This window comes from Symphodus melops (genome assembly GCF_947650265.1).
Source record: "Symphodus melops genome assembly, chromosome: 18".
Taxonomy (NCBI): Eukaryota; Metazoa; Chordata; class Actinopteri; order Labriformes; family Labridae; genus Symphodus; species Symphodus melops.
In genome coordinates this window covers 19,362,770-19,376,843 of record NC_136708.1, presented here as the reverse complement: position 1 = coordinate 19,376,843, position 14,074 = coordinate 19,362,770, and the positions used below count along the sequence as shown (strand labels likewise).

The 14,074-nt window shown below is 39.4% G+C and overlaps 1 protein-coding gene and 1 long non-coding RNA gene across 2 annotated transcripts; one reads left to right on the top strand and one right to left on the bottom strand.

Moving 5' to 3' along the window:
* Positions 1–1,804: 1,804 nt before the first annotated feature.
* On the bottom strand, positions 1,805–4,781 carry LOC306839382. The gene is made up of 2 exons (XR_013781186.1): positions 4,622–4,781; positions 1,805–2,322 (listed from the first exon to the last, which is right to left on the bottom strand). It is a non-coding gene; the product is annotated as an uncharacterized lncRNA (long non-coding RNA).
* Positions 4,782–8,965: 4,184 nt separating this feature from the next.
* Positions 8,966–12,804, top strand: LOC306839313 (mediator of RNA polymerase II transcription subunit 30). The gene is made up of 4 exons (XM_079367930.1): positions 8,966–9,201; positions 10,452–10,610; positions 10,843–10,932; positions 11,940–12,804. The coding sequence occupies exons 1-4, from the start codon at positions 8,998–9,000 to the stop codon at positions 12,033–12,035; spliced, it is 549 nt and encodes a 182-aa protein (XP_079224056.1). The 5' UTR covers positions 8,966–8,997; the 3' UTR covers positions 12,036–12,804.
* Positions 12,805–14,074: the final 1,270 nt, after the last annotated feature.

Below are 14,074 nucleotides of genomic sequence, written 5' to 3'. Positions count from 1 at the left end.
CCTTTTCTTTCAATGTTTTAAGGCTTGTGAAGAGTTGTTTTTTTTTTCTTTACCTCGGCAGAGATGAATCCCAGCAGAGCCAGCGAGAACATTCCCAGGACCAGGTACTTCATATTGGATAAGAGATCTTCTCCTCGCTGAAAACAAACAGACAGCTGGAAATAACTTCTTTAAACCTCAGGGGATTTATTTTTGTTTTAAAGCTTAGTCAATGGTTTTTAGTTTCCTGAACAAACTCAGGTGTGTCTTTGGTGAAAGTCTCAGATGTGTAAAATGTTTGTTTCCGAAGGCTTGTCTTTTATAAGGCATTCAGATACCTGATGCTTATTTCCATCTGGGCAGCCCTCCGTCAGTCAGTCTCCTCCCCAGCTGTGGATCACAGATGCAAAACCTCACACACATCAATCAAGACATGGGTGTAAATGATGTGCTCTCTGCTGGCCCTCTCTGTATACTCTTACTGTATGCATCTCTTGATACTGTGTCAAACTGTTTAGTTTCTCTCAGGTCATGTTGAATTAAATAATAAATGAATACTGCATATGAACAGCCATCTAGAGCTAAAAGTGAAAGTTACGGGGGGCGTTAGTAGCTCAGTCTTAAAGGACTTTGGTTAAGATCTGGACAGGTTCCGGTTTAAGGGATCAAATCTGGAAATTGGTGTGATAGTTGGAGAGGTTTTATGTTACTTACTGAGCACTGCTGAGGTGCCCTTAAGCAAGCCACAAACCCCTCAAACCAGCTTAGGAGTGTTTCTGTGGTCAGCCCCAGACTTTAGAAATACACTTGAGCACACTCATAAGTGCCTTATTATTCTTTTCATGAATGCAGACCTTTTGTACATCTTTATTTAATAGCTTGTGTTTTTATACCATTACAGTTTGCACCATTAGTTGGAGAGAGACAATATTTTTTTTATGATTCTGTATGTGCAACGACATTATACAAAAACTATAAAGACGACTTTGATCATTTCCGTCCAATTTTGAAATTGTAAGATTCTTAACTTTAATGTAGCCAAAGTCCAGTCAACCATCCTCTGATCAATCACAAACAATCACATTCTTCAGTCTCATCATAAACCATCTTCTCATCAACTCCAGTCTTCACAGTTCAATCAGCTTCTTGATCGTATACACTCATAGCCAATCACCCTGTCTCCCTGTCAGTGGCGATTCTAGAGTCTGTTGGGACCCTAGGCAAAAAATAATTAGGGACTTTGATTAATTTTCTTGTCTCCCCTCTTTGAAATACAGTTTCTATTTGAAGACAATTAAGCTATCTGACAACATAAAGACAACAGTCTCCCAATAATTTAGTTTAGTTTTGTTATCTATATTTTCAACCTTCATAACTTGGCATTGACACAACATCAATTTTATTTTGTTTATTTAACCTTTACATCAATATGTGAGATGGAACCTGTTTTTTTTTTTCTTACATAACGTTGAATCAGTCAGTACACAGGGATCACAACATGGACAACAAAAGAGATAAACAAAAACATGACCTGCATTTGAATGGAGCTTCTTTTTAAAATCAAAACTAAAATGCAAATAGGGTGTCAGTTTTAACTCGAGCGTTCCCATCAGCTGTCGTAGAATTGAACTTTGTACAGTATACAGGAGTCATCCAGTTCTTCTCATATCTCACTTATTTTTGAATATATTTTTCACAAAAAATGCATTTTGAATAGAAACAATCAAAAATAATTCCAGTTTAATCCTTTAAAACATTCAGAGAAACATCTTTTCCTGTGTTATGTTTCCCTCTTTGTGATTGAATCATAGCTTAGATATTTGAATCATGTGCTTGTATGTCGTTTATTGATGTCTTGTGGAACCTTTTTGATCAGAAGTGGAAATAAGCTCAGTGCAAACAGAGCACTTCATAACTAAAAAAACGTGACAGTCAGTGTTGGAGTGGATTGAATAGAGGCTGTGTTTTAAAAGATGAACCCGTGATTTGTTTGCTCTTTCTGCACGCTCAGCCCTCAGCACAGTAGATGAGGACAGAAACAACTGGCACTAACAAGTGACTGCAGGAGCCCATCAAAGAGGCAGATCCTCCTTTTGTGGTTGTCGAGGAAGTCGTGGTAGTTTTAGCCTCAGTTGGAGGTCGCCAAGAGGTGGATGGTGTGGCTCCAGTGGACATTGACGGCCGCTGTGATGATGTAATGGAAGACGTGGAGGTTAAAGACGCAGCTGAGGTGGAGGAGGTGGAGGAGGCGGAAGAGATGTTGGTGGTTACAGGTGTGGTTGTCGATGTAGGACTGGTGCTATTGGGTGAGCTGGTCGTTGTAGCATTGGCACTGTTTCGCTCCTGTGAGAGAAAACAACAGTTTACACTTGGGCTGCTCTATATAAGGCAAAAATCATAATCAGGATTATTTTTGGTTGATGGTGAGAATGTCTTGTGGTCAAAGTGTGTCACAAACACTTTGAAAGATTTACTACACGTGTGTCAAACGAAAGCCAAACGGCAATCGTCAATTCTCGAGGATCTCGTTTTCATGATCGTGGGAACACAAAAAAAACCTCCTGAAACATTTCCTGAAGTTTTCAGGAGTTTTTAGCAAAGTTTTCACAGCTGAATGTTTGACTCAAGCTTGACCTGGAGTTTCTGCGGTCAGCTCCCTATATAGTAAATGATCCGCGTGAAGTATGGGTGAGTTTGGTGTGAAAACACAGCGGGAAATTTTCAGGAAAATTCAGATGTGTGTGTCAGTTGACATATCCGTGCACTTACTGCCTGAAAGTACTTCTTTATGTTTTGTGTTGGCCAGGAAATTCTTCTCCACACTTTTGTTAAAATTGTTAGCGCGTAGCATTTATATTGGGGCAGCAGTATTTGCTCTGTCTGTATAGTGACTTTTGTTGGGAACCGGAGGGTTGCCAGTTCCGAATAAGTAGAGGTCTGTTTGGTTGCTGGAGAGGTGTCACTAGAATACTGCCCAGATACCCTTGAGCAGGGCAGTGAACACCCAACAACTCTGTTGCGAGCTCCCTGCGTAGAAATGTGTAGCAGCCCCACTCAGACATCTCTCCATTAATGCACGTCCATAGGTCCCTCATGAATTAATAAAGCATGTAAAATACAATATACTGTGCATGTGCACGTCTTTTCATGTCATGCTCTGCGTACCGAGCCAGAGACAGGAAGTCCTTCCATTTTCAAAATGCTAAACTCTGCTAATGATTTCCTGACTCCAGCTTTGAAGTGCAGAGACAACATGGATACCAAACTTTACATTTCAGTCTTGAATAGAAATCAAGATTTTGATTCTTTTTGTCCCCGTGAACCAATACATGAAATACTATAGTATACAAACACAAATCTTTTAAAACCTTGGCAGATAAAGCAAACACTTTGAGATGGGCTGGAATAAAAATACACTCTCAGTCTACCAAACCTTTAACAAGTTGTTACAGTGCAGTTAGTATCTAAATCTCCAAAAAAATCAGGAAATAATCCCATAACACTGACTCCTGCTGTTATCATTTCCTGCTGTATTGTACTGTCAGTCTATGCCGCAGATAAAGCCACAGCACAGTGTCTCTCTGTGTGCGGCCACAACATGCAAAGGTCAAGCACTTGCGGATCCAGAGGAGCCCATGAGGCACGGAAAATTAATCCTGCTTTGCATACCGCTGGAAGCCTTTAGTCCATGTTTGTCCTTCTTGTTCTCTGACTGCACACAGCAGATCTGTCTCTTTATGTTTTATCTCCACATTAGCTTCATGTTTCCTTATAAGTCATGTCTATAAATCTGGAAATCTGAGTTATCTCGAGGCTGATAATAAAACAGCTTCCTCCAGCATCACACAGATCTAGTTATAGGGCTTAAAAACACACTTATATCTTTTACATTAAGTTCTGGGGAATTATATATTACAATCATCCATCCGTTATCTTTTACCGCTTTTCCCGTTCAGGGTCGAAGGGGGACTGTTGTCATTGGGCAAGAGGCGGGGGTCAGTCACAGGGCTGACATCCCGCCGCACTCACATTCACACCTGCGGGAAATTTAGACTCACCAAAGAATCTGACGAGTGTGTGTTTGGATGAAGGGGGAGAGAACCCATGCACACACAGAGACAACATACACATAGAATCTTCTGTCCAAATGACTAATAAATTAAAAGTCTGACATCTTTTTTTTAACAGAAAGTAAAGGTACTAACCTTATTGACAACATGCTTTGTGTAGACGGTGCATTAAATACTATGACTGCTTGCGTGACCAAGTTTTTCAAAAGTTTAGGCTTTCATTATACTTTTTAATTTTTTTTTAATTTCACTATTGAGTCTTTGGTCTATTGACAAGTTATTTAAAAAAAATGTTTTTACATTTAAATTACTATGACAACCGTAGACAAATGAAATCAAAACAGAGAAAAGTACAGTCTTGTTGTGTCAAGAACACAAGTCCCATTTTCTATTCACCCCCATTTGCCTGAATTGTAAAATTCATGTAAATGTTTTGTTGACTTCTGACTCATTTGACTGTAACCACGCTTAAGGCAGTAAAAACAAAAGGTCAACACATTGTGTGTTGAAGGTTAATCAGTATTTTCACCGGCATCCACAAATAAAGGCTGAGATGTTTTCCTGCTCCTTACCTCGGTGCAGCTCAGAAACATGACGGTCAAACACACACACAGCATCCTTGTCTTCTCCATTGTGGGCTTCAGCTGTTTCCTTGGTTCCTTATCTGAGCGTCCCTTTATATACCTGCACAGCTCTCCATAACAATGATGCTGATAACTGTCAGGCGTCACAGAGAGCTGAGCAGAAAAAAAAAAGTCATGTTCAGGAGTTCAGTCCAACAGTATAAAAGTGAGGGAGCAGACTAGTGTTATGTGTCTGATATGTAAAACAGGATATGGCGAGAAGCTCTGACTGACACGGTGAACACTTCAATCCTTATTTATGTCTTTTGGGTTATGATTTGCACCACCTGTGATCAAATTCAAGTTGATGTCGACTGATTTTATTTGTATTTAAAGCTCATAATTTAGATTCTACCAACATTACATGGTCTTTCTATTTGCCATGAAATACAGGTGGGCTTTTATACAGATTTGGAGGAAAAACAGAAAGTCCTCAGTTTCTCCTTCATAGTTTACATTTTACTCTCAACCGAGCTCAGATAACCCTGAGGAAAAAATCATTATAAAAAACACACCTTAAGATAAAGTCAATCATGTACAAATAAAAAAAACAACCACCTAATCCCCCTCACCAAACACTACCAGAGTTTCTACTAAAACTCAAGAATTCTGTTTTGATTACTTTGACATTTCTTTTGCACCCTTGGAAACATTTTAATGGAAATATGTGGACTAAAGCACGTTTTATACACATCGTCTGATAAGAAGGTCTGTAGGAAGGAATGTTCCCCTATTGATGTTTAAGTTTTGGTATTAACATCTTACAAACCCTTGAGGTAAAACTTCCTTAGAAATAAACTATTATTCCACGACATCATCATGCACAAAAATGACATTGTGGTGCGATGCTTCATTTCCACTCTCACGACATTGGAGCTTTTGGTGTTACAAAACAACGAATGCATTTTGAGTAATAATGAACACAAGTGTTTTCGGACGTTTCAAGCTGAGAAATGTTTCACTTTTACTAGCTTCTAACTTTGCTCAGTTCCATTCATCAGCCAATAAAACTTGAATCAGTCAAGCTGTAAGAGCGAAGTAAACAGACAACTCCTCTCCTTTTCATTTCATTTGTTTAAAGACGATGGAGGAAAGGGTGTGAGAGCTTTAAAGGAGAGGTTACACAATGCTAACCTTGAACAGAAGTTAATTATTTCAAGCTAAGGCGGATAATAAACTTCACAAATTTAAACCACTGTTTCACTACTTATAGCTTAACACAGTACGGACATATCTCTGATCATTGCTACAGAACTTCAGAGGCAGGAAGTGACACATACTCATGTGTTTAACTCTTCTAATAGCCAGGCCTTTGTGTCCCTTTATCCGTCAGTTTATCACCTTGATGGGTATTTCCTGGTGTTTGACATTTCAATTCCTCTTTAAGATAACCCAGTTCCTTGTGTCATCTGTGCTACCGGATGACACTGAAATGATTGCATTCATTTTATAGATTTGATCATTCTTACCCCGGCTTTCTGTTTGCAGGATTAGCTCAGAATCATTCCCTGAAGGACAAATATTATTATAGTGCAGTTTTTTTCTCGTCTCGCTCTGATTTCATTTGACTACTGTTGCGTGACGTGTTTCATCTAAACCACATGATAGCATCAATCCATGTTTTATTGCCTTGGTGGGTCCATTGAAATTAGCCATAAAGATAAGAGAACACGATCAGAAGGAGGAGGGGTTCTTGTAAACGGCGTAATAGATACTTGGAGCGCCCCTCACATTCATATTAACTAAAAATTGCAAAACTTTGGAGTAAAATGCTACAAAGAACAATGGATGGTGTAAGAGACAAATGCAAGTGTTGTAGGAAAATGGAGAAACATTACATTACTGGTTTGTATTCTGTGGTTGATCATGTTGCTTCTACAAACAAAAAACACTTTTATTGTTCTGAAAACAGACACTGAAGTTATGGACGTTCAGTGACTCTTGTGTTTCTTTTGCAGCTCCATGCATGGTCATCAAGAAGCTGTAATAACATGGTTATAATAAGAAACCATAACGATGAAACCAAGTTTCATAAAAATGTATGTGACATACATTTTGATTAAATAGTGTGACCCACAACCGGCCTGCTGACATGGAGGAGGCGAGGTTTATGAGCTATAATGCAGCTTGTCAGAAGGGGATGCTTTAAATCCTTTGGCTTCCCTTGAGGCACAGTATTTACCGTCCATGCTTCATACAATCTTTGAGCCATACATATGGACTCAGGAGACATACATTATACTGAAATTTAAATGACAAACATTATGGAGACCACCTCTTTACTTTCTGGTGCCTTTATTCAATTTCAACTTCATTGTTACTCATTGTTAAATAAAGGTTTGAAATAACAAAGCGAAATCAAATTCTTGGACCAACGAACCCTACGAGCAACCATGAGAACAACAGAATAACATTCAAGTCAATTATTTTAAAACATCCACATGACACACAATTGGAGTTTTCTTACCTCTAAATCTTAACCCGCAATAGAACTTTAAAGTACATTTGATCAATTAGGGTTAAATATCAACATATATCTGTCCCTATATGTGTTAAGGATTTGGGCTACTGTTACCAAACTATCTAAAAACCATAAGAAAATATGTTTCTCTGGACTCTTTTTTTCCTGAAGAAGCTAGAAAGTATATTCAAATACAGTAAAGCTTACACACTTTGCTATTTGAATTGCCTTGCTGGTCCTTCTCCTCCGTCTTCCTCACATTTGTAAAGCAACCAAATCAACCAAATCTCCCCAGGGAAACGAAAGTTTGTTTTGAAGTGAAAACACAAATCGTGGCAGGATTGAATATCCCTTTACTAAGTAAGGTAAAGTCTTCTTATGAATAAAATTTACTTGTTAAAAACTACTAGCAAACCTCTATGGTTTGCTAGTATCAGCCAGGGCTCACTCTTATGAATTTTATTTTTAGAGGCAAGATCCTGTTTTATTGCATGTGTAAACATGGCCTATCTTTAGGAACAAAAGTTTTTATATGTCAAAAACGAAACAAAAGAAAAGTAAAATTAATGTTTGCAGAGTACTTTTGTTTGTTAGGTGAATGGAAAATACAGTTGCATTTAATTTTTTTTTTAAAATGTCATAAATAAAATGCAATTTTTGGTAGCTTTATTTCTGCTATGATACTTTTACATATTTATAAGGCATTATACAGTGACATATTAAGGCTTACTTCATAGGCATGTATGAGTGGAGGGAGGAGGTACTACCTGTCTATCATCTCTGTGTTTTTTATTACAACTTGCTGACCCATGTGTGAATTAGATTAACCTACATTTAGGCAGATTGTAAAAAATGAAACCTTTTAGTTAGCACATTAAGAAAAGAGTTAAAAGAACTTTTTTTTTTTTTAACAGAATAATGCTTTAAGTGGGAATTCTATGCTAACATCCATACTTGTATTCAATTTAGATTGTGATACTGTTGTTTTAGGCTACTTGCACGTTTCCTCTTGTGAATTGTGCTTTAATTTCAGAAATTATTATTTTGAACTTTATACAAATGACTATTAAAGTATCTATCAATCTATCTATCTTCAATCAGATTGCACAAACAGTTAAGGGTAGGGTTTATGAAACATACAATAACAACGAAACGACGATAGAGGTCAGTTTATTGATGAAAATTAAATACACAATGAGAGTAAAATACAAAGGTTTTAATTGGGTCATGCATTAAAATAACTGCATAATTGTATTGTTTATAAACTTGTTTTGCTCTAAAAAAACAAACAAAACAAAAAAAACAATCATTGACTCCCTCTGGTGGCAGGAGGCACGCGCTCGCCTCTGAGGCTGACAGGACGTGACGTAAAATTACAACAATAACGTGCGGTGCCTTTTGAAAGACATAATTGAACAGGTTTTTAATATGTCCTATTCACAATAACGCCTAAACAACACAACATGTTTAGTCGTACTTAAACCAAGTTCGAGATAATTGGACAACATTTGACCGGAGGAAATTAACGAAGGTGAGCCGTTTATTTGAATTACCCCGCCAGCAAATGTCGTTAGCGAGCTAGTGGCTAACTAGCGTGTTGTGAAGTGTTTTTTTCCCCCTTCATCAATTAGAGGCTGGTAACGCACATTATCTTACGTTAAAGAGAAATGAATATTCCGAAAATGTCAGACTAGTAGCAGCAGTAACTCATTGTGTAGCAGCGTTAGTATTTAGTTGTCCAATTTTCATCACCAACATGCATCCCTTTCCGATTACTGGACTCAAAACATGTTAAAAGCGTGTTATGAAGTTATCCCTTCATCCTAATCGCATCCATCTCCCTCATGTTTCTTCAGTGCAGGGGATGGCAGCCTCTTTACCCCAGAAGCCAGGGATGGCAGGGATGCAGCCCAGTGCTGCATCAGCTCCAGGTCAGCAGCAGCAGATGCCTCCTCAGGGAGCTTTGAGAGAGATCTCACCTGTCTTCCTCTGCCGGATCGGACAGGAGACAGTCCAGGACATTGTCACTCGAACCATGGAGATCTTCCAGATCACAAGAGCTACACAGGTAGTGGACTCCAGACTGGTAGCTAGTGCTGTGTGTATCTGTGTTAAAAGCTCACTTGTAAGCAGCTGAATGCTTCAATCCTCCTTCTGTGCAGACAGAACATTTAGTTTCTATTTTTGGCTGCTCATTGTCTGTCTGCAACTCTGTTAATCTCATTGAGTTTTTTCTTCCTGGTTAAATAAGAAAAAAAGAGATTATCATATGATGCCATATTGGACTATTAAGTGAAATAGTTGCATTGGATTATGAAGTGTTAAAACGTTTAATTATATGTTATTCCACTCTTTACTGTATCTTGAGATAGTTTTATAGTGAATCAAACTCATCTCGAGGTAACCGAACGTGTCCTGATGTTCTCGACAATAACATGCTTCCCTCATCGCTAGAACAAGTCTGTACTTTTTTTTCACAGAAATGTAGACGTTTACAACTTGTGCTACATTTACTATTGCCTTGTTGATTACAAATAAGAAATCAATCATAGAATTTTAGTCCTGGGTTTAGTTTTGAAGTTGCTCATTTAGTCGGCGTGACGCATTCGGAGATGAACTTCTTCATTAAAACAGCAAATGCTTTCACAAGATAAACTGGAACCTTAAATATTCAAATATTCTCATTTTCATATTGAGTGATAAAATACTTCTTAAATTAGAAGGTTGGAATCTTTGATTTCAGTACTTCCCTCATAGATCACATCTTTTGAGGTTGTTTACTAGGTTTTATTTATTTGTTGAGTCTGACAAATCTCACAGAAGTCAGGTAAATAATGGTCACTGAGTACACTGTGATTTGCTCTTTGCTGTCTCCTGTCTGGTTTGTTTGCACGCTTTCTGAATGTGCTGCTGTTTCCTGGCTAACAGAGTTTCTCTGTTGTATGTCAGTCCACATCTGTCCCGTCCTCTTCTCTGCTTCATCTGTTTGGCATTCTTGTCAGCATCTGTCTTATTCATCCTCCCGTCTCAACACAATCTAATTGTCCCCCCCCGCCCTCTCTCTCTCTCTCTGTGTGTTTCACTCAACTCTTTGAGCTTGTCCTTGTCCCACTGGAACAAAAAAAGCAAAGAGCAGCATCATGTGTCTATCTATCTTTACAGACATGGTCGCATATATCAAAGACAAGGCGATAGGAAGGGTGTCATTTTTTCTGTTCTCATATTGTAAACAAAATCGGCTTATGTATTTTACACCGCCGTTGAAACCTAAATGTCAGTTATTTAACTAATAAGAGATGCTGTGTCTCTCGCGTGTAGCTTCCTAATGGCGTGACCCAGAGCCAGGCCATGTACACGGACCGCTTCGGGAAGCTCCAGGAACACCTTCGGCAGCTCGCTCTGCTCTTCCGAAAGCTCCGACTCCTGTATGAGCGCTGTGTGGAGATGACCTCTGACCTGCAGGAGGGGCCAACAGAGGTGAGGACGCAGCCTTCCAGTTCTGCCCAGATGTTTGTGCAACATTTTTTATTAACTAAGGCATAAACGGAAAACACAGTCTCACAATGAAAAAGACCGGCGCTGTTTTTGAGCAGGACGGGCATGTGTAGAATTTTCCGTGTTTGGTGTACTTTCTCTGCTTTCAGTATTCACATGTAGTCATGCATGAGCTGAGAAGAAAACTAACTCATGATGGATTTGATGTCTTCAGCTTGTGCCGTATGTCGGGGAGGAGCTGGTTTCTCCCAAAGTGGACCCCTGTGCTCATGCTATCAACCAGGAGAGAAAAGAGGTTCTGGAGGTACGGTCATTCATGCTCACCATAACCTGATTCAAAACTGAGATTACCTCAAGAAGAAATCATAAAAACCAAACAGAGATATGTTCTTTTTTTTTTTTTTTTTAGTGAAGCTATAATACACTGTTACTTCTAAAACACTTATGTCAGAATGGAAACCTGATTTCTGATTTTGTGCTGTTATCCTACAGTAAGTGATCCATTAATCATTGAAACACAGCCTCATAGTTAAGAACGGCTCAAGTCCAATTTTGAAGACACATTACTCAGAGATCTTTTCAAAGTTTCTATCGTAGCGGTCGCCTGTGATCTCAGTCTCTTAAGAAGCTGCCTGCTCCGTGCTCTGTAGTGTTTCCATACACAGAGGTCCAACAAGAGGTATCCAACCGCGGGCAGCAGATCTAAACACATTGATGTTACAATATTATCAGCTGGAAGCTCAGGCTGACATTATAAAAAATGTGTCTATGATGGAAAAGAAAAAAGTTGGATCCCTTTATGTTGTGGAAGAAAAAGGACCAACAGAAGGTTTGAAGTTTTTCAGTCCATCCCTGAAAACGCCTCTAGGTGGCAGTGTTGACGCTGGCTAACAGTATGAATGCAGAAACAATGCATCAGGTTCAGTTTTAGTGAACAGGCCAAATCAGGCTGTTTTCTTTCAGCAGGTAATATTCCAGTTATTCCAGGCAGATCAATATTCCAGACTCAGGTTGACACGTTGCTCATGGGCACATGGGCAAATGTTGTCTGAGGCTGATCAGCTCGTTTGTGTTTCAACAAATGAAAACAGCGAAAGTAACTCTATTTAACCTGCAACATGCACGAGACCTGACGAGTGTGATAAAGACTCATTTCTTCATGAATGTTTGAAGCACAAACACGACAGCTAAAGATTTAAAAAGCTGTGTGAAATATTATTCAAACGATTCCATCCAAGGTCCTTCCCTCATACTATAACGATGTGCGTTAAGGAGTTATAGTAATGGATTGTGTTTGTGGTCTACTCGCAGAAAGTACGTCAGAAGAACCACGAGATGAAGGTTCTGATGGACCAGATGAGGAACCTGCTGTGGGACGTCAACGCCATGCTGACGCTCAGGAAATGACGGCAGCGCTCGACGCACAGGACGAGGAAAAGAAATCAGTTCCTCCACAGATGGAGGGGACTGCATGATGGCAAAGAGCGTTTGGGACCTTCTTCTTTGTGTTGGCACTTCATCCCTGAGTCCAACGAAGATCTTCTGGTGTTTTCTATGTATTATGTTGAAGCATGTGAGGGGGACGCTTTTATTGGCTTAGGAAAAACAAAATTAGCTTTGTCAGTCGTAGACACTCCAGACATGAGAAATTCAGGCAGCTGATATCCAAGTTTGTTTCCTTCCATGTGTCTACGACTCTTACTTTGTCTTTACTCCCAGAGTTTCTGCTGTCCTGGTTTCGTATTGATGAATTGAAACCTGAATCGCCTTAGGTCCAAACGACAACAAACAAAGTTCAAACTTCATATTGATGTTTTGGCCCCAGGTGCTGACTCGACAGCCGAAATGTGGAACTCAACTCATTCTTTCAAAAAGTACAGAAGCTGGTCCGACGGCTGCGTTTACATTACAGAGAACTTCCCTTATTATGCTCGGCCTGTTGTAAAAAAAAAAACACTATCAAATCAGAGCCTTGGCAGCTATGTATCTCAGGTGCTTTGTATATGTGTGTGTGTGTGTGTGTGCGTAATGAGATTAGCTTCCTTTAGTAAAAGACGACACACCTGTTTAGCCTGAAGCTGTTGAGACTTGCTTTCCTGTAAATTTATTTTTGTAAACTGTGGCACAAAGGATAGGCCTACTGTATCATTTCTGTTTTGTATTAAACCTTTTCTTTTCACACATTGTCATAACACAGACTGTTGAGCCCTGCTTCTAAATACAGCAGAAGGTATACCCTTGTGTCAGCGTCGACCCCGGGGGGGCCGTTGTGGAAACGCTCCGATGATGTATAAGTACATCAAGGCACATCCACCAACACACGGTGATGCAACATTCTGCCCCCTGACCCTTTGTGTTCCTTTTTTTCCTTTCTCATAAGTGAAGTGCTCCTCCACTACCACGAGTCATCAAAGACGCCAAGACTCCCAGATATGCAAAAACACGCACAGCGGCGATGTCAGGACTGGGCAGCACTTTGGCTGCTGTAATCGTATTCGGAATATTTTCACAGCTAATGCATCTTACCTTGAAGAGCTTTTCTTTTTTTTTATTAAATTGATTACTTCAAAAAAAAAAAAAAAAAAAAAGAAACATCCTAGGATTGCAGCTGCATAAAGTAGACCTTTGCTTCACACCACAAATACATCAGATAGGAAAATGTGCTTCTTTTACTTTACTTGAGCTGCCTATGTTTCCACTATGTGGAATGAGCTCACGGTCATTTTCCATAAACTTTGTGGAGAGAAAAATGAGGGGTTCGCTCAGTTTAAAGTCAAACTGAGGCAGTCATTCATTGGCTTTTTTTTTTTTTTTTTCACAAACGGCTGTTCTCTCCAGCTTGTCAAAAGTGACCATTTGGTGCGTTCGTTTTTTTTGGCAGAACTCTGTAACGGCAAAATGAACAACGTTGGACTTGTGGGCTAACAAAGACTGAAGTTTTTACTTGTAAGAAGAGATCAGCTTGACAGGAAATATGGGGAAGAGAAGGGGGGGCGACATGCACCAAACAGCGTCAGGATAGGGAGTCATCCTGCAACTACTATCTGCACATGGGGCGCCTTCTCTGCCAACTGAGCAAAACCAGCTCCCTGTTATCACTATCTCCTGACATGTTATGGACAGGGATTTATGTTTCTTTCCAAATCACTGATGCACAACATTCCTCAGCGTGTACTATACTCAAGTTTCCCAGGATGTCTTGCACAGCACCACACTTCACCACAACTGCATTTCCTCCATCAAATTAATACAGCAGTCAGAATAACTCTTAACTGACGCAGTGTTACGTGATAGTTTTCAAGCTACATGCTAAGATAAAGTAAAGGAGTCCGAGTTGATCTAGCGAGTCGATCATTTTGAGATATGTCTCAAAGATGAAGAACGTGGACATTAACTGCAAACATTTTTGCAATGTATAACTTGGATAGGTAGGGAGTGTGTTGTGT

What these genes read in the sequence shown, in the direction of transcription:
- LOC306839313 (XM_079367930.1), top strand. Translation starts at nt 8,998, where the DNA reads ATGGCAGCCTCTTTACCCCAGAAGCCAGGGATGGCAGGGATGCAGCCC. An exon ending in TGCAGGAGGGGCCAACAGAG is followed by an intron (nt 10,611 to 10,842) that starts GTGAGGACGCAG and finishes TGATGTCTTCAG; the next exon opens with CTTGTGCCGTATGTCGGGGA. An exon ending in AGAGAAAAGAGGTTCTGGAG is followed by an intron (nt 10,933 to 11,939) that starts GTACGGTCATTC and finishes GTCTACTCGCAG; the next exon opens with AAAGTACGTCAGAAGAACCA.